A 25,380-nucleotide genomic window follows, 5' to 3' on the forward strand; every position below is an offset into this window, starting at 1 on the left:
TTTTGTTTTTACTGTCAGTTTAGTAGCCTGGTGTTTAATTTCTGCTTGGTGTCCTAACATATCCTGAAATGGAAAATTCTGTTGTGGTAACTGCTAGTTTTAGTTTTAGTGACTGTTTTAGATTAGGTAGTCAGGGAAGGCCTCTCTGAGGATCTGAATGATAAGATGATCCAGCACAATTTTTTGGCTTTTTATTTGTTTTTGTTTAGTTCAGATTGTTGTTTTTGTTATGTATTTTGGATTTGTAGTTAGAAGAATTATTCATAGATTGGTTGTGAGATAAAAGAGAAAAGGTAGAATCAGAAATGACTTCAAGATATTTGGCTTGAGTAACTAACGGGGTGGATAGATGTGTTGCTTTATGAGATGGAAAAAATTGAGGGGAGATATTTAGGGAGGAAAATCAAGAGGTCCCTTAGACTATGTTGAGTTTAAGATACCTTTTAAATATCTAAGTGGAAATGTAAATAGGCAGCTGGATACAAAGTTTGGAGTTCTGGGGAGAATTCAGGACTGCAGATATAGATTTAGGAGTCATCATTAGCAGGCATAGAAATCGTTTTTAAAGCCATAAGAGTAGCTAAGCTTTCAGAACAAATATAGGTGAAGATGATCAGGGGAACCATTCTTATCACAATCAAATGCAGTATTTGGTGGTCAGAGGAGGAGGAGCCAGCAAAAGAGACCAAGGTAGGAAGAAAACAAAGACAGTGCTCTCCCAGAAGCCAGGAGGTGGAAGTGTTTTTTCTAATGCTCCTGAGAGGTCAAATGAGATAAAAATTAAAAGTGACCACTGGATTTGTCAACGTGATGGGAAGAGAGGCTGTACTTGACAAGAGCTGTCTTAGTGGAAGTTGTGCAAGGGAGCTCACCTGGAGGAGATAAAAGCAAACTGAGGAAGAGGTGACAACATTTGGAAATTAATGCTTGCAAAAAAAGTTTTGATTTGGGGGCTGGCCCCGTGGCCGAGTGGTTAAGTTCGCGCGCTCCGCTGCAGGCGGCCCAGTGTTTCATCGGTTCGAATCCTGGGCGCGGACATGGCACTGCTCGTCAGACCACGCTGAGGCAGCGTCCCACATGCCACAACTAGAGGAACCCACAACGAAGAATACACAACTATGTACCGGGGGGCTTTGGGGAGAAAAAGGAAAAAATAAAATCTTTAAAAAAAAAAGTTTTGATTTACAGTGGGAGATATTATTTTTGTTTTTGTTTTTGTAAAAGATGGGTGATAATTATATCATAGGAATGACATAGGTGAGAAAGAAAAGTAATCTTGTAGGAGAAAGGATAAGGAGCTAAAAACATTGAGAAGGTAAGAGCTGAGAGGATCAAGAGCAGAAAGGGTAGAGGGATTGGTCTCTGACAGGAGCAAGGATGAGAGGGAGTGAAAGTGTGAATCTGGATGGAGATAGATTGGTTAGTTTTGTTGTTGGAAGATGAGGAGGTCCTATGTATTACTTGTGTTTTCCTTGGTGAAATAAGAACTGAGGTTATCAGCTGGGGTGGAAGATCTGAGGAGAAAGGAGAAGGTTTGAAGCTATTTTGGAAAGTGGGAAAAGCAAATATGCTGTGAAAGTGTAGGGCAGCTGAACAGTGTTGAGTACCCTTTTGAGATGTATATTTATGAATTTAAAGTTAGATTAGATGGTGTGTTGGTGTTTTTTTTCTTCAGCATCAATCAGGGGCAGGTGCAGAGGAAAAGAGAGTGAAGGATTTAAGGGTTTTTGCCAGGGAAAAATTATAATGTTGGGCCATGGAATCTATCCTGGTTATGGAGGAAATGTGTGTTGAGGGAGAGGGCAGCATGCAGGCTGCTGTGACTAAGAGGATAGTGTCAATAAGGAGGCACTTGTTAGAATGAGTTTTGTTTTGTTTGTTTACTTATCCCCTAAGAGACCATTAAGACTGAGTCAGTCATGCCTTTCATCCTGTTTACCTCATTTTGCCCAAGAAGTTCAGACTTCCCCCTGTCATCTCTTGTCATCTGCATTCATGGATTTGTGCATAGCCTAATTTGATTCAGGTTCCCTACTACTGTGACCCACCCCCCCTCATTCCCCAAACACTTCTGCTCTACTTTCTGGACCTCATGGTCAGCAAAATCCATTATATCCTCAACTTTTTCTCCAAAAGTTCCTGTTTCCTTCTGAAAGGTACTGTCACTGAAACCTGGTTATTCTTTGAGCCTACTACTTTCCTTATAACCATCTCAAGTGGGGATTTTTTTTTCTCTTATACTTTGGTACTAGAAGGCGTGTAGGAGATGTTGGTGTCCTCTTTATTTCCCATCACCCTTTCCATTTTCCTTTCTTCCTTACAATTTATTCATGCCCTGGGCATTCCCCCCTCAACACACACACACAAGATGCTATCAGCTTGTATGACCACAGCATGTCAGTGTTGCGGTGAATTTCCTTATGATCATTCCTCTTCATTCAATGATTGCTTTAGCACCAGTCTCATTGTCTTGCTTTCCATTACTACCTCAGTCACATTCTCGATGACTTTAGCTTCCAATTATAGATGATCATGGCCTCTCCTTTCCTTAACTTTCTTCCCGCAGGAATCTCTATCTCTACTCCTTCTCAGGCAGCCACCCACTCCCATGGTCATACCCTACACCTTGTTATTATCAAAAACTTCATTACCTCTAACATCTCAATTGTAGGCATCTCACTGGCATCTCCACTTTTTCTTCCCAACTCACTTCCTTTAGTAGTCCACCTCAGCCACATTTTTCTTTGACCACATTGTGACTTACAATTCATTTACCCTACTACAGTTCTTCGCAGTTCCATTTCTCCCTCCACCACCCCCAGTCTTCACTTCTGTCTGTGGTTTTTCACTGTAACCGCTCCATTGAATACACATTCAAATCTTTGCCCACCCACTCCCTCCCTATCCCAACCCCAACCATTAAATTTCAATCTTCTGTCTTATTTCTACATATCAAAGATATCTATCCTAGCAATTTACTTGGCCAGAGAAAACCACAAAACTTCACTTACTTTTCTCAGTTAAACCTCAAGTGGACCCACAGCGCTACCTTGCCGTATTCTTTTGTCAGGTCATTCTCTCACTTCTAGAGAAGACTGTTTCATGCCTTGTCCTTCCTTATTCTCAGCTAGTAAATTCTTTTCTTATTCTCAACAAATATGAAGCAATCTTTCCATCACCAAATTTACCAGCCTATCTGATTAGGCAGAATAATGGCTCCCCAAAGATGTCCGCTTCCTAATCCTTGGAACTTGTTGAATGTGTAGGTTACATGGTAAAGGGATATTAAGGTCGCAGATGAAGTTAAGGTTACCAATCAATTGACCTTGAGATGGAGAGATTATCCTGGATTATTCAAGTGGGCCCAGAGTAATCACAAGAGTTCTTGTAAGTGGAATAAAGAGGCAGAAAAGAGAACAAAGAGATGGCAGCATGATAAAGTCGTGATCCTCCCTTGATGGCTTTGAAGATGGATGAGCCCACGGATGTGGGCACCCTCTAGAAGCTGGAAAAGTGAAGGAAACAGATTCTTCTAGAAACGGATTCTCTCTCTTCCTCCAGAAAGAACACAGACTTGCTGATACCTTCATTTTAGCCCAGTAAGACACATTTCAGACTTCTGGTCCCCAGACCTGTAAGATAATAATTTTGTGTTATTAGTGGTAGTTTGTTACAGCCGTCATAGAAAACATACTCATTCAAATATTTACCCATCTTGCAACCTCCTTGTAATACATTAATGCACAGTCATATACTTTGCCTTCCCTTGTTTAAAATGGATGAACTGTTCTGCCTCCTAAGGACAACCCTTCTATATGGTGCACTGGGCCCCACTTCCTCTTGCCTAATCAAGGACCTTGCTTCTGGATTATCCTCTTTCTCTGTGCTGCATTATCAGTTTTCCCTTTTTACTGGACTGTTGCAATCTGTAATATCTCACATCTTAAAAGAAACAAAATTGACCTCTTGTCTCCTTCAAGTGTCACACCCCAGTCAAAGCCACCATCACCTTTCACTTAGGTCATTCTCACCTGGACCACTTCGGTCACCTCCCAATTGACCTTGCTGTATATTCTCTTGCCTCTTATAATCTCTTCTTCATATAGCAGCTGGAGTGACCTTTGTAAAATATTAATTAGGTTACGTTATTACTCTTCTCCTTTAAAACCTGCATTGACTTCCTTCCCATCATACTTAAAATTGAAAGTCCTTTATGAGGCCAATATGATCTGGCTCCAACCTTATCTACCATTCTACCCTTTTCTCTCTCTGCTGCAGCTGTACTGAACTTGTCTTCCTTTAAACAAACTAGCTCATTTTTGTCCTAATGCCTTTGTACTTGCTGTTTCCTCTGCCTGGAACTCTCTTCCTGCAGATATTTCCATGGTTCCCTCCTTCACTTCATTTAGGTCTCTGCTCAAATATCCCCCCTTGGGCTCATCCTGAGGTAGCACACTCCTGTCAAGTCACCCCCCTCCCCACCATTTATTGATTAACTTGGCATCAAGTTTATTTTCCTTTGTCTTTGCCAGCCCTAAATTTTGGATAGGATTTGGTTAGTAGACAACAGCAATAAAAGGTTGCGGTGGTAGATGTAAAAGGGTATGGGGATTTTTGAAGGGGAAGAGAGAAGAAATGGTTTGAATGTAACCATGAGAGACAAGGAAAATATATACCTGACCTCTTAGGACTTGAGGAAATAGGATACAAGAGAAAAAATAGTAGTGCTATCAGGACATGATCCTTCTTCATAGTTGATGAATAGATTTCATGGGATAATGTGTATCAAGCATTTAGCACAGTTCCTTGTACATAATATCAACCAGTAAATTTCCTTCCAGTAGCAGTATGTCTTCTCTAACTTTCTTCTTCTTTTTCCTTTTTCCTTTCTTAAAAGAAGCAGGGATCATATAGGAAGAACCTTGTCAAAGGGATTAGTACTTGAAAAATGGGGCTAAATCAGAATAGTCAAAGGTTTACAGCAAGCAAATAGTTTTGGGGGAGTTAAGATGTGCTAGAGGAATCATAGAATCAATTATCAGTGGTTTACCAGTTGTTATCAGAGCCTTAAGTAAAACTACAGATTGGGCAAAATTCTTTCTCCTTGCTACTCAGGCATACAGTGCCCTTACTCTACTAAAAACGATTTTATTGAGAAATCATAGCCAGGTATTACTGCAATTAAATTATCTGAACAATCAACATTAAAATATTCCCAAAGAGAAACTTGTTAGTTTATTCAAATAGCTCTCCTCCAGGATTCCTCTGCTACCCTTTTCCCCTTCCCATTCCTACCCATAAATAAAGCAAGAAATCCCTGCAGTAGTTTGGGATTTATGTGAGTCTCAAGGTGTACAAATATTTGAAACTCCCATGGATTTCTAGATGTTTCTAGAAACATGGACAGGTTTCAAGAGCTTCTATTTATATCATAATAACTGAAATTCCATCATCTTATTAAAGTGCTTGTGTTCATGTGATACAGTTGATGAATATATGATAAAATACTGGAGGAATGGTTATTTTTCCCTATTGGATGTAAATATGCAGCTTTACTCTTGTTTAACTTGAGGGGTTTGAGTCTTATGGTTTCTGTTTCTTTTTCCAGAGAGTGAAGGGCATACTCCAAGTCACATTGCAGTCCTCTGTCGTGGCCGAGTTTTTGTCTTTGATGCAATACAGGAAGGATGTTTGATCACCCCACCAGAGATTCTCAGGTTTTCAAACTACTTTCTTGAGTCTTGTTAGGTCTTAAGCCTATGCTTAATGTTCAGAATTGCTTTTTTATAAGGTGAGAGTAAGCTTAAAAATAAGAATTTTATATCTGCTGATTTTTTAAAAATCTACTTTTTTGATTTAAATTAATTTGATCACCCCACCAGAGATTCTCAGGTTTTCAAACTACTTTCTTGAGTCTTGTTAGGTCTTAAGCCTATGCTTAATGTTCAGAATTGCTTTTTTATAAGGTGAGAGTAAGCTTAAAAATAAGAATTTTATATCTGCTGATTTTTTAAAAATCTACTTTTTTGATTTAAATTAATTTTGTTTTACTAGATACATATGAGTATATTCTACTTGGAGAAAAGGAAAACATTACAAGTATTACCAATCCCATTCCCCACCCCAGAATTAATCACTGTTACTAGTTTGGTGTACTCTATCCTTCCAGATCTGTTAGAGAGAATTTATATGTACATACAGATTTTTAAAATAGAATATGTATGTATATTTTATACATAGTGTGTATTACATACATAGAAATGGCAGTATATATGTAGTATTATTTTGTGTGTTTATATTCTTAAAGTGTATTCTGGAAAATTTCAACATGTAGAGGGAACTGTATAATGAAGCTCTTCATGTCCTCTTCCCCAGCTTCAACAGTTGTCACCTAGCTTCAACAATTATAAATTCATAGTCTTCTTTCAACTGTACCTCCTTGTACCCTTTCCTTTTCTCACCCATGGATTATTTTAAAGAAAATCTCAGACATAATAGCCTTTCACTATAAATATTTTAGTATGTATCTCTAAAATGTAAGGACTCTTAAAAACATACATGTACAGTACCATTATCACACCTAATGACTTCTAAGAAATTAACAAGAATTCTTTAATATCATTAATGTGCAATCAATTGTTCAAATTTCCTAGATTGTCATATAGAAGTCAAGTTGAATACATCTATATATATTTTAAATTATTTTTGTTAAGTATTACAAACATACACAAAAGTGCACACAGAAATATACAGGTGAATACTCATGTAACCACCACCCAGGTCAAGATGTAGAATGTTTCTAGTACTCCAGAAACCTCCTTGTACCATTTCCCAGTTACTGTGCTTTCCCTCCTTCCCAAGGGTAATTGTTTAGGTTGCTTACAGTTTTTATTAGTACAGAAAATGCTGCTGTAAAAATTGCTGTACAAATCTTTTGATGCCCTTGTGCATGCATTTCTGTCTGATTACACCCAGGAGAGGACTTGCTGAGTCATAGGGTATATGTACATCCAAAATAGTTGTACTAATAAGCACTTCCACTAGTGTATGAGTTTTGTAGGAATTCTTTATACATTCTAGATAGAGATATTTATTGGCTTATTTTTATTTTATTTTTATTGCGGTAACATTGATTTATAACATTATATAAATTTCAGTTGTACATTGTAATAATATTTCAAATTCTATGTAGATTATGTCATGTTTACCAGCCAAAGACTAATTACAGTCCGTCACCATACACATGTACCTAAAGACCCCTTTTGTCCTCCTCCCCCTCCCCTTCTCCTCTGGTAACCACCAATCCAATCTGTATTGCTATGTGTTTGTTTGTCATTGTTTTTGTCTTCTACTTGAGAGTGAGGTCATATGATATTTAACTTTCTCCCTCTGACTTACTTCATGTAGCTAGCATAATACCCTCAGGGTCCATTCATGTTGTCACAAATGGCCAAATTTCATCATTTCTTATGGTTGAGTAGTATTCCATTGTGTATATATACCACATCTTGTTTCCCCATTCATCCCTTGATGGGCACCTAGTTTGCTTCCAAGTCTTTGCTATTGGGAATAATGCTGTGATGAACATGGGGTGCAGGTATCTTTATGCATTTGTGTTTTCAACTTCTTTGGATAAATACCTAGCAGTGGAATCATATGGTAGATCATATAGTAGATCTATTCTTAATTTTTTGAGGAAACTCCATACTATTTTCCATAGTGGCTGCACCAGTTTGCACTCCCACCAGCAGTGTACGAGGGTTCCCTTCTCTCCATATCCTCTGCAACACTTATTTTTTCCTGTCTTGTTAATTATAGCTATTCTGACAGGAGTGAGATGATATCTCATTGTAGTTTTGATTTGCTTTTTCCTGATAGTTAACGATGTTGAATGTCCTTTCATGTACCTGTTGGTCTGTTGGTATATCTTCTATGGAGGAATGTCTGTTCAGATCTTTTGTCCATTTTTTAATTAGGTTGTTAGTTTTTGTTGTTGTTGAGGTGTATGAGTTCTTTGTATATTTTGGACATTAACCCCTTGTCTGATATATGGTTTGCAAATATCTTCTCTCAGTTGTTAGGTTGTCTTTGTTTTGTTTATGGTTTCCTTTGCTGTGCAGAAGGTTTTTACTTTGATGTAGTCCCATTTGTTTATTTTTTCCATTGTTTCCCTTGCCTGGTCAGACATGGTATTTGACAAAATGCTGCTAAGACCGATGTTGAAGAGTGTACTGCCTATGTTTGCTTCTGGAAATTTAATGGTTTCAGATCTTAGATTCAAGTCTTTATTCTATTTTGAGTTGATTTTTGTGTATAGTGTAATATAATGGTCTACTTTCTTTTGCATGTGGCTGTCCAGTTTTCCCAACACCGTTTATTGAAGAGACTTTCCTTTCTCCATTGTATGTTCTTGGTTCCCTTGTTGAAAATTAGTTGTCCATAAATGTGTGGGTTTATTTCTGGGCTCTCGATTCTCTTCCATTGATCTGTATGTCTGTTTGTGTGCCAGTACCATGCTGTTTTGCTTACTATAGCTTTGTAGCATATTTGTAGTAAATCAGGGAGCGTGATACCTCCAGCTTTGTTCTTTTTTCTCAGGAATCCTTTGGCTGTTTGGGGTCTTTTGTTGTTACATGTAAACTTTAGGATTCTTTGTTATATTTCTGTGAAAAATATTGTTGGAACTTTGATAGGGATTGCATTGAATCTATAGATTGCTTCAGGAAGTATGGACGTTTTAACTGTATTAATTCTCACAATCCAAGAGCACAAAATATCTTTCCATTTCTTTGTTTCTTCTTCAGCTTTATTCAACAATGTTACATGGTTTTGAGTGTACAGATCTTTCACCTCTTTGGATAAGTTTGTTCCTAAGTATTTTATTCTTTTTGTTGCAATTGTAAATGGGATTGTATTCTTAATTTCTCTTTCTGCTACTTTGTTGTTCATGTATAGAAACACAACTGATTTTTGTATGTTTATTTTGTATCCTGCAATTGACTGTATTCATTTATTATTTCTAAAAGTTTTTTTATTGGATTCTTTAGGGTTTTCTCTATATAAAATCAGGTCATCTGCAAATAGTGACAGTTTCACTTCTTCTTTTCCAATTTAGATCCCTTTTATTTCATTTTCTTGCCTTATTGCTCTGGCTAGGACTTCAGTTTTTCTCCATTGAGAACGATATTAGCTGTGGGTTTCTCATATATGGCCTTTATTATGTGGAGGTATTTGCCTTGTATACCTATTTTATTTAGCGTTTTTGTCATAAATGGATGCTGTATCTTGTCAAATGCTTTCTCTGCATCTATTGAGATGATCAAACTTCCCCTCCTCTTCAGTTTTTTGGAAGAGTTTGAGAAGGCTAGGTATTAATTCCTCTTTGAATGTTTCGTAAAATTCACCAGGGAAGACATCTGGTGCTGAACTTTTATTTTTTGGGAGGTTTTCGATCACTGTTTCAATCTCATTGCTAGTGATTGGTCTGTTCAGATTCTCTGTTTCTTCTTGATTCAGTTTTGGAAGGTGGAATTTATCCATTTCTTCTAGCTCATCTAATTGGTTGGCGTACACCTTTTCATAGTATTCCCCTAAAATCTTTCGTATTTCTGAAGTGTCCGTTGTAATTTCTCATCTTTCATTTCTGATTTTATTTATTTGAGCCTGCTCTCTTTTTTTCTTGGTGAGTCTAGCTAAAGGTTTGTCAATTTTGTTTATCTTTTCAAAGAACCAGCTCTTGGTTTCATTGATTTTTTTTCTATTATTCTTTTAGTCTCTATTCCACTTATTTCTGCTCTGATTTTTATTATTTCCTACCTTCTGCTGATTTGGGGCTTTGTTTGTTCTTCTTTTTACAATTCCTTTAGGTGCACTGTTAGATTGTTTATTTGAGATTTTTCTGGTTTGTTGAGGTAAGCCTGAATTGTTCTAAACTTTCCCTCCTAGAACTGCCTTTGCTGTATCCCATAGATTTTGGCATGTTGTGTTTTCATTTTCATTTGTCTCCAGGTATTTTTTTATTTCTTCTTTGATTTCTCCATTGACCTAATCATCGTTCGGTAGCATTTTTTGGTCAGAAAGATAGTTGGTATTATTTCAGTCTTCTTAAATTTATTGAGACTTGCTTTGTGGCCTAATATGTGACCAATCCTGGAGAATATTCCATGAGCATTTGAAAAGAATGTGTATTCTATGGCTTTTAGATGGAATGTTCTATATATATCCACTAAGTTCATCTGGTCTCATGTGTCGTTTAAAGCCAATGTTCCCTTGTTGATCTTCTGTTTGGATGACCTGTCCTTTGGTGCAAGTGGAGTGTTAAAATCCCCTACTATTATTGTGTTACTGTCTATTGCTCCTTTTATGTCTGTTAATAGTTGCTTTATCTATTTCAGTGCTCCTATGTTGGGTGTATAGATATTTATAAGTGTTATATCCTCTTGTTGGCTTGTTCCCTTTATCATTATGTAGTGCCCTTTGTCTCTTGTTATAGTTTTTGCTTTATTTTATTTTTTTTTTAAAGATTGGCACCTGAGCTAACAACTGTTGCCAATCTTCCTTTTTTTTTTTTTCTGCTTTTTCTCCCCAAGTCCCCCCAGTATGTAGTTGTATATTTCAGTTGTGGGTCCCTCCAGCTGTGGCATGTGGGACACTGTCCCAACCTGGCCTGATGAGCAGTGCCATGTCCACGCCCAGGGTCCAAACCAGCGAAACCCCAGGCAGCCATAGCAGGGCGTGGGAACTTAACATTTGGCCACGGGGCTGGCCCTAGTTTTTGTTTTAAAGTCTGTTTCGTTGGATATAAGTATTGCTACACCTGCTTTTTTTTTTTTTTTTTTTTTTTTTTTGCCATTTGCATGGAGTATCTTTTTCCATCCCTTTGCTTTCAGTTTGAGTGTTTTTAGGTCTGAAGTGTGTCTCTTGTATGCAACACATACATGGGTCTTTTTTTTTTTTTATCCAGTTGGCCACACTATGCCTTTTGATTAGAGCATTTAGTCCATTGACATTTAAAGTAGCTATTGATAAAAAATGTACTTATTGCCATTTTGTTACATTTTTTTTCCTGGGTGTTTTAGTAGTTCTTCTCTATTCCTTTCTTCTTCTCTTGCTCTCTTCCCTTGTTGTTTGATGGTTTTCTTTAGTATTATGTTTGGGTTCTTTTCTCTTAGCTATTTGTGTATTTATTATAGGTTTCTGGTGTGATTACCATGAGGTTCATATATAATAATCTATGTATATAACAATCGATATTGAGTGGATGGTCTCTTTAGCTCAAGCTGTTTCTAAAAGCTCTATTCTGTTACTCCCCTTCTCCCACATTTTATGTTTTTGATATTATCTCTAACCTCTTTTTTCGTGTGTGTGTTTCCATTATCCTCTTGTTACTGAAATAGCTAATTTTAGTACTTTTGTCTTTTAACCTTCATGTTATCTTCATAGGTGGGTGATCTGCTATCTTTACTATATTTTAGCCTTTACCAGTGGTTTTAGTACCTTTTTTTTTTCGATAATTTCCTTATTCCTATTTGTGATCTTCTCTTTCCCATTTTAATAAGTCCCTTTAGTGTTTCTTATAGAACTGGTTTCTTGGTGATAAATTCCTTTAATTTTTGCTTGTCTGGGAAACTCTTTCTCTCTCCTTCCATTCTGAATGATAACTTTCCAGGTAGTGTATTCTTGGCTATAGGTTTTTTCCTTTCAGCACTTTAAATATATCATGCTACTCTCTTCTAGCCTGTAGGGTTTCTGCTGAGAAGTCAGCTGATTGCCTTATGGGGTTTCCTTTGTATATCAGTTGTTGCCTTTCTCATGCAACTTTTAGCATTCTCTCTATCTTCAATCTTGGACATTTTAATTATAATGCGTCTTGGTGTGGGCCTGTTTGGGTTTATCTTGTTTGGTGCTCTCTGTGGTTCCTGTACTTGGATGTCTGTTGCCTTCCTTATGTTAGGAAAGTTTTCATTTATTATTTCTGCAAATAGATTCTCTTCCCCTTTGTCACTCTCTTCTCCTTCTGGGACACCCATAATATGAATGTTAGTGCACTTGATAGTGTCCCAGAGTTCCATTAGACTGTTCTCATTCTTTTTAATTCTTTTATCTGTTCAGTTTGGGTGATTTCCTCTAGGCTTTCGTCCAGCTTGCTGCTCCATTCTTCTGTGTCATCTACTCTGCTTTCGAGTCCCTCTAGTGAATTTTTCATTTCCAGTATTGTATTTTTCATTTCTGATTGGTTCTTTTTTATATTTTCCAATGCTTTGTTGACGTTCTCACTGTGTTCATCCAGTCTTCTCCCAAGATCGTTAAACATCCTTATGACTTTTTGTTTTAAGTCTTTGTCAGGTAAATTGTTTATTTCTGTTTCACTTAGTTCTAGGATTTTGTCCTGTTCCCTTGGTTGAACGTTTTCCTTTGCTTCCTCATTTTACCTCTTTCTCTGTGCTTATATCTATTTGTTAGGTGGGTCAGCTGTGTCCCCTGATCTTGGAGAAGTGGCCTTATGTAAGTGATGCCTTTTGAGGTGCAGCTGTGTGCTTCCCTCTCCTCACCAGTCCAAATGTTCCATGAGTGACCCCTGTGTGGGCTGCTTGTGTCCTTCTGCTGTGTCAGGGTTGCTCTTGCTGCAGGTACCCAGGGAGTCTGTGTTTCCTCCCCTCGGCTGGCTGTTTGTAAATCTGGTTTGGGGAGTCCCAGTACAGTTGGCTACAAGGTCTAATAGCACACTCCTGTTGCAGTTTTTCTGTTAAGTGAATAGGCCCCCAGTGTGGCTGGTTGCTAGGCTCAGGGAATTAAAATTGCTGTAGGCCTCAGGCCTGCAAAGCTGTTGTCAGGTCTATCAGCATTGCAGCTGAGTAGAGCTGGCCCCAGGCACAGGAGCAGTCAATTGTTTCAGGCTTTGGAAGGCATGTCCTATCCCATATGAGGCTTTTTGAGAAGCACAGGTCTTCTGCCACTGATAAACCCCACCCCCCACAGTTTCACACCCACCATTGACACTGTCCTGGCCTGCACACACATCCCGAACCCCTGGAGTGTACCCAGTAGCCACACTGTGGGTGCCCCCACACTCTCCACCAATGCCGCACACATTCCCCATCTGCTAGGCCCTGCCTCACAGAATAGGACACACTACTTGCTTGCCTGCAAGTTGATGCGCCCAGTCTGTATAGGCTAACAAGTAGCCTGAGGGCTTGCTCTTGGGTGGGTCCAGTCCTTAAGGTGAGCTGCCTGCCCTGGCTGAGCTGAATTATATTTGCACTCTAGTGGGTGTGGCACACCTCTGGGGTGATCAGCCAGGGGTTGAACTCCAATGGCATCTGCCACAGTCTATGTCAGCATGCCTGTACTAGGTCATAACAATGGCTTCCGCCAATGTCTCAGATCCCCATTAGGTCTCACCTCTACCTGAGATGCACTCAGAGCCTCCCAGGTGAGTCTCTTTTCACTAAAGGACTGTGCACCTTTCTGGTGATTTTAGGTTGCTTTCCGAGATGGATGTATTTGTGCATGGGCCCTTTAAGAGCTAGGTTTTTCGGCTTATGTCCCATAGCTTTTCTAGAGGTATTCCCTGTTGCAGTTAATAACCAGCAAAGGTAGATGTTATGATCCTTGTCTCAGTTGTGCTGAGTCTGAAGGATGCTTATAGTAGTAACAAACCCATGCTCAGGTTCCCACTCCTCCAGGGAAGGCTGCATACCTTAGGGTTGCTCCTGGCCAACTGGCTGTAAAGCTCCACAGCTCGCAAAAGCAGCTTTTTTCTCTCCAGAAGGAATTTCTGTCTCTTCCACCTCAGTCAGCACTGTCTTTCAGTTCTCTCTCAGGGGTAATTTTCCAAGAATAGTTGTAACCTGGTTGTGTTCATGGGAGGAGGTCAGTTCAGAGTCTGCTTAAGCCACCATCTTGACAAGATCCCCTATTTGTTGGTTTTATGTGTTGAAATCCATAGAGTAGAAGATGTCTCTAACTGCTCTTTCCTTCCACTAAAGATGTCTTTTTGAAGACATCAAATTCTTAATTTGAATGTTGTCCGATTTATTAATCTTTTGCCATATGGATTTTACTTTTCATATCATGTTTTAAAAAAATTCTCCCTCAGTGTCAAGAAGATATTTTCTTATACTGTTTTATACACTTTTATTGTTTTGCCGCCCACATTTACATTAACAATCTGCCTGCTGGGCCTAGTGCAGTAGTGTTTACAATTAATTAATCACAGCCAGTTACAGATTTCTTTGTTCCTTTTCCACTCCCACTGCTTCACTTGACTAGCCTTAACAAAAATTAATAAAAAATAAAAAACAATCTGCCTAGAATTGATTTTTGTATGTAGCATGGAAGGAGTAGTTGTATTCATTTAAAAAACAGTGTTATTTTAGGTATTTTTCTGCAGTTTGCTTCTTTCAGTAAATAATAAGATAGTGGTATTTTCACAGTGGAACAGATACATCTACGTTATTCTTTTTAACTGTTGCGTAGAAGTCCATCAAATGGACATATAGTCATGTACCACATAATGACATTAAGGTCAATGAAGGACCACATATATAATAGTGGTCCCATAAGATTAGTCCCACATAGCCGAGGTGTGTAGTAGGCTATACCATGTAGGTTTGTGTAAGTACACTTTATGATGTTTGCACAACAATGAAATTGCCTAACTTGTCAGAACTATCTTCTTAAGTGATGCATAATTATACTATGGTTTGACCATTTCTCCATTGGTACACATTGAGCATTGAGCTAGTTTCCATTTGCTGCTATAACAAATAATGAACATTTTCAAGCATGTATCTTTGTGTATTTGGGAGAAAATATCTGTGGTTTGATATTAAAAGTGAAATTTCTGGATCATAAAGTATATACACTTAATGTTTTTAACCAAGTCAAATTGTCATCCAAAGCAGCATTATGTTCCTTGCCAGTATTTTATAAGAATACCCACTTCTCCACATCGTTACTAACAAGGTAATTAAACTTAAAACATATAGTGAACTGACAGGTGAAAAACGGTTTTTGATGTTGCTTGAATTAGGGTATCATTACTAGTGAGGCTGAATATTTTTATATATGTTTATAGGCCATTTGTAATTTTTGTGCTATGTGTTGCTTTTGCCTATTTTTCTATTGGCTATTTTTTATTGTTATTGATTTGTAGCAGTTATTTATATATCTGGACATTAATCTTTTATCTATTATATGTGTTACAAAGATTTTCTTCCAGTTAACTTAAAAAAATGGTTTTTGGTAATTGTACAGACATTGTTAATTTTAATATAGGCCAATTTATCCATCTTTTCTTTTAGGCATTTTGCTTTTGTGGTTTGAATATTTATGTATATTCTGCTTATATTTTTTAATTTGTTTGGTCCAAATTTGACATAATTATTAGATTAGGTTTATTAATTAGCTTACTCAAAGCCACTTTTCCAGAAATGGCATACATATCATCTGTGGGCTAAATTCAGCCTGTGAACTGTTTTGGTTAGATAGCAGAGAATTTGAATCACTATTTGAAAATCAGGGGGCGGCCCTGTAGCTGACTTGTTAAGCTTGCGCACTCTGCCTCGGCCGCCCAGGATTTTGCTTGTTCGCATCCTGGGTGCAGACCTAGCACTGCTTATCAAGCCATGCTCAGGCGGCATCCCACATAGCAGAACTAGAAGGACACAAGGCTGAAGAGACAGGCAAAGGTCAAATCTAGGCCACAGCTAAGGCGCTGGGACTTTAGACCACAAGGAACCACTTAAAAATTTTAAGCAAAGGTGAAATCAAATCTGAATTTTAAGGCCATAAGACTGATGACTGCAGAGGATGTATGGAGACAAGAAAACCACCGTGGAGGTTGAATTAACAGAGCTAAAAATCCGAACAAAGAAACTGATATAATTTTTTAAAGAGAAACCAGAAATCCATATTTTTATGTGAATTCTCCTGCTTTTTATTTATTTTTAATTTTTTCTTAAGATTAGCCCTGATCTGACATCTGTTGCCAATCTCTTTTGTTCTTCTTCTCCCCAAAGTCCCCCAGCACATAGTTGTATATTCTAATTGTAGGTCCTTCTAGTTCTGCTGTGTGGAATTGCTGGGTCATAACTCTATGTTTAACCATTTGAGGAGCTGCCAGGCTATTTCCAAAATGACTGCACCATTTTACATTCACATCATTAGTATGTAAGGGTTCCAATTTCTTCACATCCTCACCAACATTCTCTATTGTCTGCCTTTTTGATAATAGCCATCCTAGTGTGATCTCATTGTGGTTGATGTTCACATTTCTATAATGACAGTGATATATATTAAATGTCTTTTCATGTGCTTATTGATCATTTGTGTGTTTTCCTTGGAGGAATGTCTATTTAGATCCTTTGCCAATTTTTAATTGGGTTATTTGTCTTTGTATTATTGAGTTCTAAGACTTGTTTTGTTTTATGCTGAGGAAGATTATTCCTGAGTAAGATCTGTACCAGTCTTTCTCCACTTTATATGTGGGTCACCACCACGGTGTAGATTGGCGCTCAGAATCCGAACCCACAAACCAGGGCCGCCAAAGCAGAGCACTTTGAACTTAACTACTATGCCACAGGGCTGGCCCCTAAGACTTCTTTATATATTGTAGATACAAGTCCCTTTTCAGATGTATAATTTGCAAATATTTTTCTCCCATTCTGGAGTTGTCTTTTCACTTTCTTCATAGCCACCTGTGAAGCACAAAAGTTGTTTTGATTTTGACAGAATCCAGTTTATCTATTTTTTCCTTTCGTTGCTTGTGCTTTTGATGTCATAACTAAGAAACCATTGCCTAATCCAAGGTTGTGAAGATTTATACCTTTGTTTTCTTCTAAGATCAGGGCTTTTTTTGTTTGTTTGTTTGTTTGTTTGTTTGTTTTTGTGGGAAGAGGGCAGGGAGAGAATTTCTAAAGGTACATCTAATTTAAAATGTTGACAGAAATTGAAGTGGAGAAACCCAGCAAGCATTGAAAATTTGGTACCAGAAATTTCGAGAGAAAATAAGGTTGAAGTTGAATGAATGAAGAGTTTCCTCTTGCATAAAGGTGATAGTTGCAGCTATTAAAGAGGTGGGTGAAATTACTAGGGGAGAAACTTATAGAAGAGATTGGGGAAGGCTAGTGACAGATGTAGAATTGGAAAAAGGTGGAATCTCTCATGTTAAGGCACTAAAATGGGCAGACATGAGGAGGAGAAGAACAAATTCCTTCTTCAGGATGAACTCTTGAATTCATTATATGCCTGAAATGCATCTGCAAGTCTTCTCAAGGAAGATAAGATTACCAGGACAGAGACCCTGTTCCTGTCAGGAAGATACGATTATTGGGACAGAGACCCTGTTCCTGACAGTCATCTCCTACATTCCTAAGCTTGATAGCTTGTTTCAACGGATTGAAACAATGATTACATTGTTTCCCAATGTAATTACATCTTCCCAATGATTACATTGTGCCTGCAATTTGTTAAAAGACATTCCTTCCCTGGCCAGCCTGGTGACGTAGCAGTTAAATTCACATGCTCCACTTCGGCGGCCTAGAGTTCACTAGTTCGGATCCTGGGTGCGGACCTATGCACCACTTATCAAGCCATGCTGTGATGGGCATCCTACATATAAAATAGAGGAAGATGGGCACAGATGTTAGCTCAGGGACAATCTTCCTCAGGGGGAAAAAAACAAGATATTCCTTCCCTTTTTTTTTTGCATTTGTTAGCCATGACTATAAAACTTTTCTTCTCCCTCCAACAGCTAGAACACAATTCAAGTGCTACTTGAATCTGTGCTTCCCGGGCTGCAGCCCTAACAAACCCCAAATAAACTTCTTTTTGTTTTAAGTTTACCAGAGTCTACCTCATAATCGATTAGCACAGAAATTTGGGGAAACACCCCTTTGGCAGTGGAAGGAGAATAAATGGTAAATGAAAAAGACCAAGAGGTCAGTGAGGTAGGGAGACCACAATGGGACAGTGCTACAAAAGCCAAGACAGAGATAATTTTAAGATTTACTCCTGGCTGTTAAATACTGTATGATGAGGAAAATAAGTCTGAGATAAAGCTACTAGGTTTGTTTTATAAGATGCTATTGGTAACTTTCAGAAATGCAGTTTCAGGATAATCACTGGAGAACAAAACCTGATTGCAGTAAATTAAAGAGTAAGTGGAAAATAATAAAGGCAGAAATCAGATTTTGAGGAAATATCAAGAGTAGAATATTTTTAAAGATGTATGCTTCTGAAATGAAATGTTAATACAAACCTTTGAGCTTTTAAGTATCAAAACTTGCACTTGTAGCTGAAAAACAGGTGCATACATAGCCGAATTAAAGGAAAAGAGAGATTATCCTAGTTACCAAATCTGTACTTTTTTTTTTATTTGAACAGATAATTTATTTTTTAAGCCACTTTATTGAGGTATGATTAACATACGAAAAGCTGTACGTATTTATTATGTACAACTTGCTGAGTTTGGAGGTAAGTATACACCCATGAAATCATCACCACAATCTATACTATGAACATATCCATCATCCCCAAAAGTTTCCCACTCTTTGTTTGTTATTAATAATTTTATGTGATAAGAACATTTAACATAAGATCTACTCTCTTAGCAAATTTTTAAGTATACAATACAATATTGTTAACTACAGGCACAGTGCTATACAGTACATCTCTAGGACTTACGTATCTTGGATAACTGAAACTTTGTACCCTTTGACTAATACCTCCTTATTTCTTCCTTACCCAAATCCCCGGCAACCACTATTCTACTCTAGCTCTGCAAGTTTGGCTATTTTAGATTCCTCATAAAAGTGATATCATATAGTATTTATCCTTTGCGTCTGGCTTATTTCACTTAGCGGAATGTCCTCCAGGTTCATCCATACTATTGCAAATGGCAGAATTTCCTTCTCTTTTTAAGGCTGAATAATATTCCATTCTATGTGTATATGAGATTGTTTATCCATTCATCCATAGATGGATATTTAAGTTACTTCTGCCTGTTGAATATCGTGAATAATGCTGCAATGAGCATGGGAGTGCAAGTGTTTCTTCAAGATCCTGATTTCAGTTCCTTTGGATGTATACCCAGAACTGGGATTGCTAGATCATATGGTGGTATTAGCAAAACCGAAGTGGGTTCCCTCCTGGCAAGTTAAATCAGACTCTATATCAGAATTAGTTGTCTCACAAAGTAAAGTATATTTGCAGCAGATAGGAGACCATGAGGAATCATTTCCAGAGTCATGGGCTCCCTGAACAAAGAGAAGCAAGGACATTTATTTGGATGGGGAATGAATATTCAAAAGGGAGAGGTGGATATTCTCTTGCACAAGCTCAGCTGGGAAACGCGCTTCCAGCTACACTGCAGGTTATGGGAATAAGGCCTAAGCCCCTCCTGGAGAGATCTTAGCATTAAAAATAAGGCAAAGGTCATAGGCGGAGCTCTTGTGGTGAGGCTTGCTGTGGTTCAGGGTGGCTGGTGATGGCATCTCCTTAACATAACAAAAGGAAAGAGAACAATTTGGAAAAACAGTTAAAATATCTAAATCCACCCTTGAGTTCGTCGGGGTGACTAGTTGGTGACAGTAGTTCTATTTCTAATTTCTTGAGGATCCTCCATACTGTTTTCCATAGCGACTGTACCAATTGGCATTCCCACCAACAGTGCACAAGGGTTCCCTTTTCTCCACATCCTCACCACCACTTATCTCTTGTATTTTTATAGTAACCATCCTAACAGAGGTAAGTGATATCTCATTGTGGTTTTGATTTACATTTCCTCGATGATTAGTGATGTTAAGCACCTTTTCATGTACCTGTTGGCTATTTGGATATGTTCGTTGGAGAAATGTCTATTCAGTTCCTTTGCACATTTTTAAATCAGCTTATTTATTTTTTTACTATTGAGTTGTAAGAGTTCCTTATATATTTTGGATATTAACCTCTTATCAGATATATGGTTTGCAAATATTTTCTTACATTCTGTAGGTTGCCTTTTCATTTTGCTGGTTCCTTTACTGTGCAGAAGCTTTTAGTTTGAAGCTTGTCTATTTTTACTTTTGTTCCTTGTTCTTTTTGTGTCATACCCAAGAAATGCTTGCCAAGGCCAGTGTTAAGAAGCTTTTTCTCCATGTTGTTTTCTAGGAGTTTTATTGTTTCAGGCCTTACATTTAAACCTTTAATCCATTTTGAGTTGATTTTTGTGTATGGTGTAAGGTAGGGCTCCAGTTTCATTCTTTCATATGTGGCAATCCAGTTTTCCCAACACCATTTATGTAAGAGACTGTCCTTTTCCCATTGTGTTGTCTTGGCACCTGTGGCTACCTCAGTTGACTATATGTGGATGGATTTATTTCTGGGCTTTCTCTTCTGTTACATTGGTCTTTTTATATCTGTTTTTATGCCAGTACTGTACTATTTTGATTACTGTAGCTTTGTAATATATTTTGAAATCATGAAGTGTGATGCCTCCAGCTTTGTTCTTCTTGCTCCCAATTGCTTTAGCTATTCTTGTGGTTCCATGTTGTTGACAAAAATAAACCATAACCAATCTATAAATGAAAATTTGGGTGAGTTTATTCTGAGCTTAAGTTTTAGGATTATAACCCGGGAGAGTCTTTCCACAAAGGAACAGAGGACTCCAAAGAAGTCGGGGTACACAGGGTGGTTATATACCCTCAAAGAGGGTGTTTCACATATGATTGAAGTGTCCCTCCCACAGTAGTCACAAGATCGCCCTGTCAGCACTGCGCTTGATGGACACAGCAGGTAGTGGGTCTGCTATCTCGGTGGGCGTAGCAGGAGGCAAGTCTATTGTCTCAAGCTGGGCGGTCACAGGTGAGCGCAGCAATCAGTGTCTAGCCTAAGGAAAGATACTTAATCTTTAAGGAGATGCCGACAACGTTGGGAGGGGGAGAGAAGTTGCACCTTTATCTCAAGGGCCTTTGTTCTTGCCATAGGGAATCTCTAAAGCAGATATACAATGCATGCTCAACGGCCTCGGTCAGGCCGTTTTGGAAAGACACGGTCAGGCCGAATTAGGTTTATACCAAATGGCTTCCTCATATACTCCAGTATATCCTATTGCTTGCCATTTTTATTTGTCAATGTGAATTTTAGGATTTTTCTTCCCATTTTTCTATGAAAAATCCTATTGGATTTTGATAGAGATTGCTGAATCTGTAGACCACTTTGGGTAGTGTGGACTTCTTAATGGTGAAGATTTGGGCAGTTATTATCTGACCTTTAGTTATGAAATTTAAAATGTCATTTCAGGTTTAATACATTTTCCCTGGTAATTTCTCTTTGATAATGACCACCTTTTATGAGGTGGTCATTTCTCACTGAACATGAAAATGGCCTGTATCAGGGAGCAGGAAAAAGTCAATAATCAAAACTGGTGCTTTGAGGTAGTAAGGGAAGGGCAGCAACCAGTACCATATGAAGAAAAACAGTGAGGTGGATTTTATTACTTTAGCATTCAGAATTTATGGTAGTCACTATACCCACCACGTAACCACAAACTGTAGAAGCTTTATTTGTAATTGAAGCAAAATCAAAGTTAGCGAAGACAAGTAAGCAGGAAGAGGCAAGGCAAGTTGCTGCCATCGTGGATGCAGAATGTTTGGTGAAGAAGCCCTAATCTGCGCCACAGGACACCATTCTTGTTCAAATAAAGAGGGAGGAATTTTGCAGCAAGGAATTGATTTCTTCATCAGTATTACAGAAATAATAAAGGAACAGAGCAATATGCAAATCAATAATTGTATTTTTTCAAGTTTTGGATGAACGCCACAAATAAGAGTTGGCTACTAGTGGTGCCTTTTGATGACTTATTAAGGTACATTAGCTCACTTTCCAAGAAACCCTTGGAAGCTTTTAAATTGAGGTAGTTTCTTAGCGTGTGCCATGAAGAAATAGGGCTGAAACTAAATCTCTGTGGGTTTTTTAGTCATGAAAATTTATTTGTTTAGAAACAACCCTGTAAATAACCTGCCATATATTTAAAGATACATGAAACTCATCATGGATCTGGGCATATAGAATGCTATGGTGGGAAATAATTTATCCTTATCTAATAGAGTCTTTAAAATATAATGGTTATAAGTAACAATGCACATGTGAAAACATTTAAAACTGACTACGTGGTACTTGTATTTTTGGGCTTAAACACAGATACTCATTGTGTATAGAGTAAGTCCTCTGTTAAATATACATGCACATAGTTTCTAGTTAGATAAGATGTGCATGATGTTTGAGATTATTTACCAGAATATTTTTCAAGTTCTCCAATGTAAGAAGTATTTACTTAGACCCCAAAAGTGAATTTACATTTTGAAAGTATAAATTCTATCAGCCAAACACCAAATTTATTTACTTTAGTTATTGTTAAATATACTTTTGGTGTTAATAGGCTACATAATCACTTTTTTAAAAAAAGATGTGGTGTAAGAAATAAATACATTGCTGTTGAGGTCATAATCTCTTCCTTTGGATAATATATCAAAACATTTAAATAATGATAAACATTATGACTTATTGAAGGCCAAAGTAGCTAGTGATCCTGCCTGTGCTCTTTTTGAATCCTCTTTCTTTAATCTTCAATAAGGCAGTTGACATACATCCATCAGAAGTGCCATAGTGAACCTGACGGACCTGGGATAGCAGCATTAACTAGCGAGGAGCGAACTCGATGGGCTAAGGTTGTAATTTATACTTGTCTTTTTTTTCCCTCTTGAGGTATAATTGACCTGTAACATATTTCAAGTGTACAATATAATGATTCAATATTTGTACGTATTGTGAAATGGTACCACAATACATCTAGTTAACATCCATCACTACACATAGTGACAAAAGTTTTTTTTGTGATGAGAATTTTTAAGATCTACTCTCTTAGCAACTTTCAAATATACAGTACAGTATTATTAACTATAATTTACACTTTTCTTAGTGAACCTTTTCCCTAAGAAACTATTTTGAGGTTTTCTGGATATAGTGTATTTAATTTGTAACATTTAATCATTGTTTCCTTGACCTTTAGGCACGAGAATATTTGGTTAGTCTTGATCCAGAGAACTTGACTATGTTAGAAAAAATTCAGAGCAGTTTACTGGTGTATTCCATAGAGGATGGCAGTCCACATGTAACACCAGAAGATTATTCTCAGGTACTTAACTATCTTGTTCTGTTATTTCTTCCCACAGATTTTTCTGGAGGACTGTTGTGTATTGAATGAGAGAAGATTTTTTTGTTACTTGCAGGCTCTCCAAACTTTTTCTTAGCTATGATATATACATGTACCAAATTGAATCTTATATATAAATAAATAATGCTTTGTAAATTCTTGCCCCATTGTTTAGTTCTGTTTAGATATTTCTTCAACATTGTTTAAAGAAAATATGAGTATTGTTTGCTAACCACATGTCAGCGTTTCCCAATCTTTTCATTGATTGCATATATAGAAAATTTGCACAGGGCACTAGGCTAAATGAGCTTTTCATGCCAAAGGTGATATGAGACTCTGCCTATGACCCACACCAGTGTACTTTGACACCTTTGTTGGTAAAGTCTGTTTTAAGAATTATTTCACTTTTGTAAGTAATTTATCATTTGGTTTTATTGAACACGCTGACTTTAGTGAATTTAAGGGTAAATGTGGCCTTGCTTTGTTTTTTTTTTACCCTGGGGTAATATTATCATTTCCTGTGAAGTAATAAAAGGTATTAGTCATATTTGTAGAAGTCTCATAGTCTTTTGAAAGCACTTAAATTATTTCACAATGCATCTCATAGTCTTTTGAAAGCACTTAAATTATTTCACAATGCATTCATCAAAATTAAATGACAGGAATAATATAATACAGGATTGAAAAACCTTGTAGCTAGAAACCAACTTTTCCTCTTCTTTAACTGTGTTTTTTTTTAGTAGAAGAATTACCAAACTTCTTGAGGAATATGTTTTAATGCAGGGTTGTTCAAATTTTTTTTACTGCAATCTATAGTTATACAGTTAGATTGGAGCCCGCTACACACACGTATGTATGTGTACACATGCATATGTCGTTTCATAAAACAGCAATTACTTTTACTATCTGTCATATACTCTGATATTTATATTCTATTTAATTCTTTCTTTTTGTAAAGAATGTTCACTGTGATGCACTAAATTGATTTCATGACCCACTAATGGGTCAAAAGCTACCATTTGGGAAACAAATGAATTCTTGAAATATTTTCCTCATAACTAGACTTTAATGACTAAACTTAGCTAGGCCTTTTACACTATTCGAGTTGCAAAAGCCTTCTCTTTTCCATTGTATGTCCTCTAAACATCCATGAATATTGTACAGCATTTTTTTTTCTGCTAGGATTTCTTGAGATTTTGAGAAGTATCTAAAGTCAGGGCCAGAATATTATTATCTCTTGAGTATAATTGTTATTATTTTATTAAATTTGGATTACCTGATGAGGAAAAATGAGATAATGTATGTATAAGATATAAATACTTACAAACCAATATTAAAATCCTTTTAATTTGGAAATATTCCATTTATTTTAGGTAACTACAATGCTTCTTACTGGAGACCCAACAGTGCGCTGGGGTGACAAATCCTATAACTTGATTTCCTTTGCTAATGGAGTATTTGGCTGTAATTGTGATGTAAGTAAACTACTGAAGTTATTTTTTTCCTTTTAATGTTTTAGGTTAATTTAATGGCAATAAAGTACAGTACTTACATTGTGCTGTGGTAGTATAAGTAAACATTTCTTTAGTTTTATGGCATTATAGTAAAAGGTTTAGTTATGAATTCTCAGTGAAAGTAGAGTATAGGGCAAGTTATTTTCATCTGTAGTAAGGCTAACAGTTAGGTGTGTATAAAATTTGTATGTATTTTTACGCAGTATAAGCTCTTTAAAATCCACTGTTACTTGTTTGTTGAGAATTACAACCTATTTTAAAAGTTATTGTATAGCATTATGCATATGTTCTATGCACAGAGAAATATATCTGGATTTATTTCTAGATTTACGTAATAATTTTGTATACCTATTTCCCCTAAAATGGCATATGATCTTTGGAACATTATTTGTTTACACTATGGATATTAAAATGTCTGGTACTTAATACCACTTTTTACCTTCTTCATTAAAAAAAACCCAAAACTTTTCTTGTTTCTCTTCTGTTCTCCCATAGTCATCTTTATTAGCTCTATCTTGCCAGTTTCTGAGGGACATTCAGGAGGTTCAAGAAAATTAGAAAATCAGCCTCAGTTAGAGTTGCAACACACACTTGTAATCTCGTTGTGACATTTTTCATAAAGTATATAATTTGGTATAAAATAGTATGAGGATTTAGATTTTTTATTTGTTT

General features: G+C 37.1%; 1 protein-coding gene and 1 long non-coding RNA gene across 16 annotated transcripts in view; one reads left to right on the forward strand and one right to left on the reverse strand.

Moving 5' to 3' along the window:
• CROT (carnitine O-octanoyltransferase) overlaps positions 1-25,380 on the forward strand; it is an 86,053-nt gene that overhangs the window by 40,854 nt on the left and 19,819 nt on the right. For 14 of the 15 annotated variants that reach the window (XM_070617346.1, XM_070617344.1, XM_070617345.1 and 11 more), the window contains 4 exons: positions 5,609-5,717; positions 22,616-22,709; positions 23,051-23,176; positions 24,568-24,669. In XM_070617346.1, the coding sequence (XP_070473447.1) occupies positions 5,609-5,717; positions 22,616-22,709; positions 23,051-23,176; positions 24,568-24,669 (431 nt within the window). The remainder of the gene's footprint in view (positions 1-5,608; positions 5,718-22,615; positions 22,710-23,050; positions 23,177-24,567; positions 24,670-25,380) is intronic. The other variant, XM_070617347.1, reaches the window with a different exon arrangement.
• Positions 2,263-25,380, reverse strand: part of LOC139083010 (uncharacterized) — a 35,509-nt gene continuing 12,391 nt past the window's right edge. Inside the window, exons 2-3 of the long non-coding RNA XR_011539464.1 lie at positions 4,032-4,119; positions 2,263-3,632 (exon numbers count right to left, since the gene is read on the reverse strand). This is a non-coding gene — a long non-coding RNA (uncharacterized lncRNA). The remainder of the gene's footprint in view (positions 3,633-4,031; positions 4,120-25,380) is intronic.

This window comes from Equus przewalskii, chromosome 4 (assembly GCF_037783145.1).
Source record: "Equus przewalskii isolate Varuska chromosome 4, EquPr2, whole genome shotgun sequence".
Classification (NCBI taxonomy): Eukaryota; Metazoa; Chordata; class Mammalia; order Perissodactyla; family Equidae; genus Equus; species Equus przewalskii.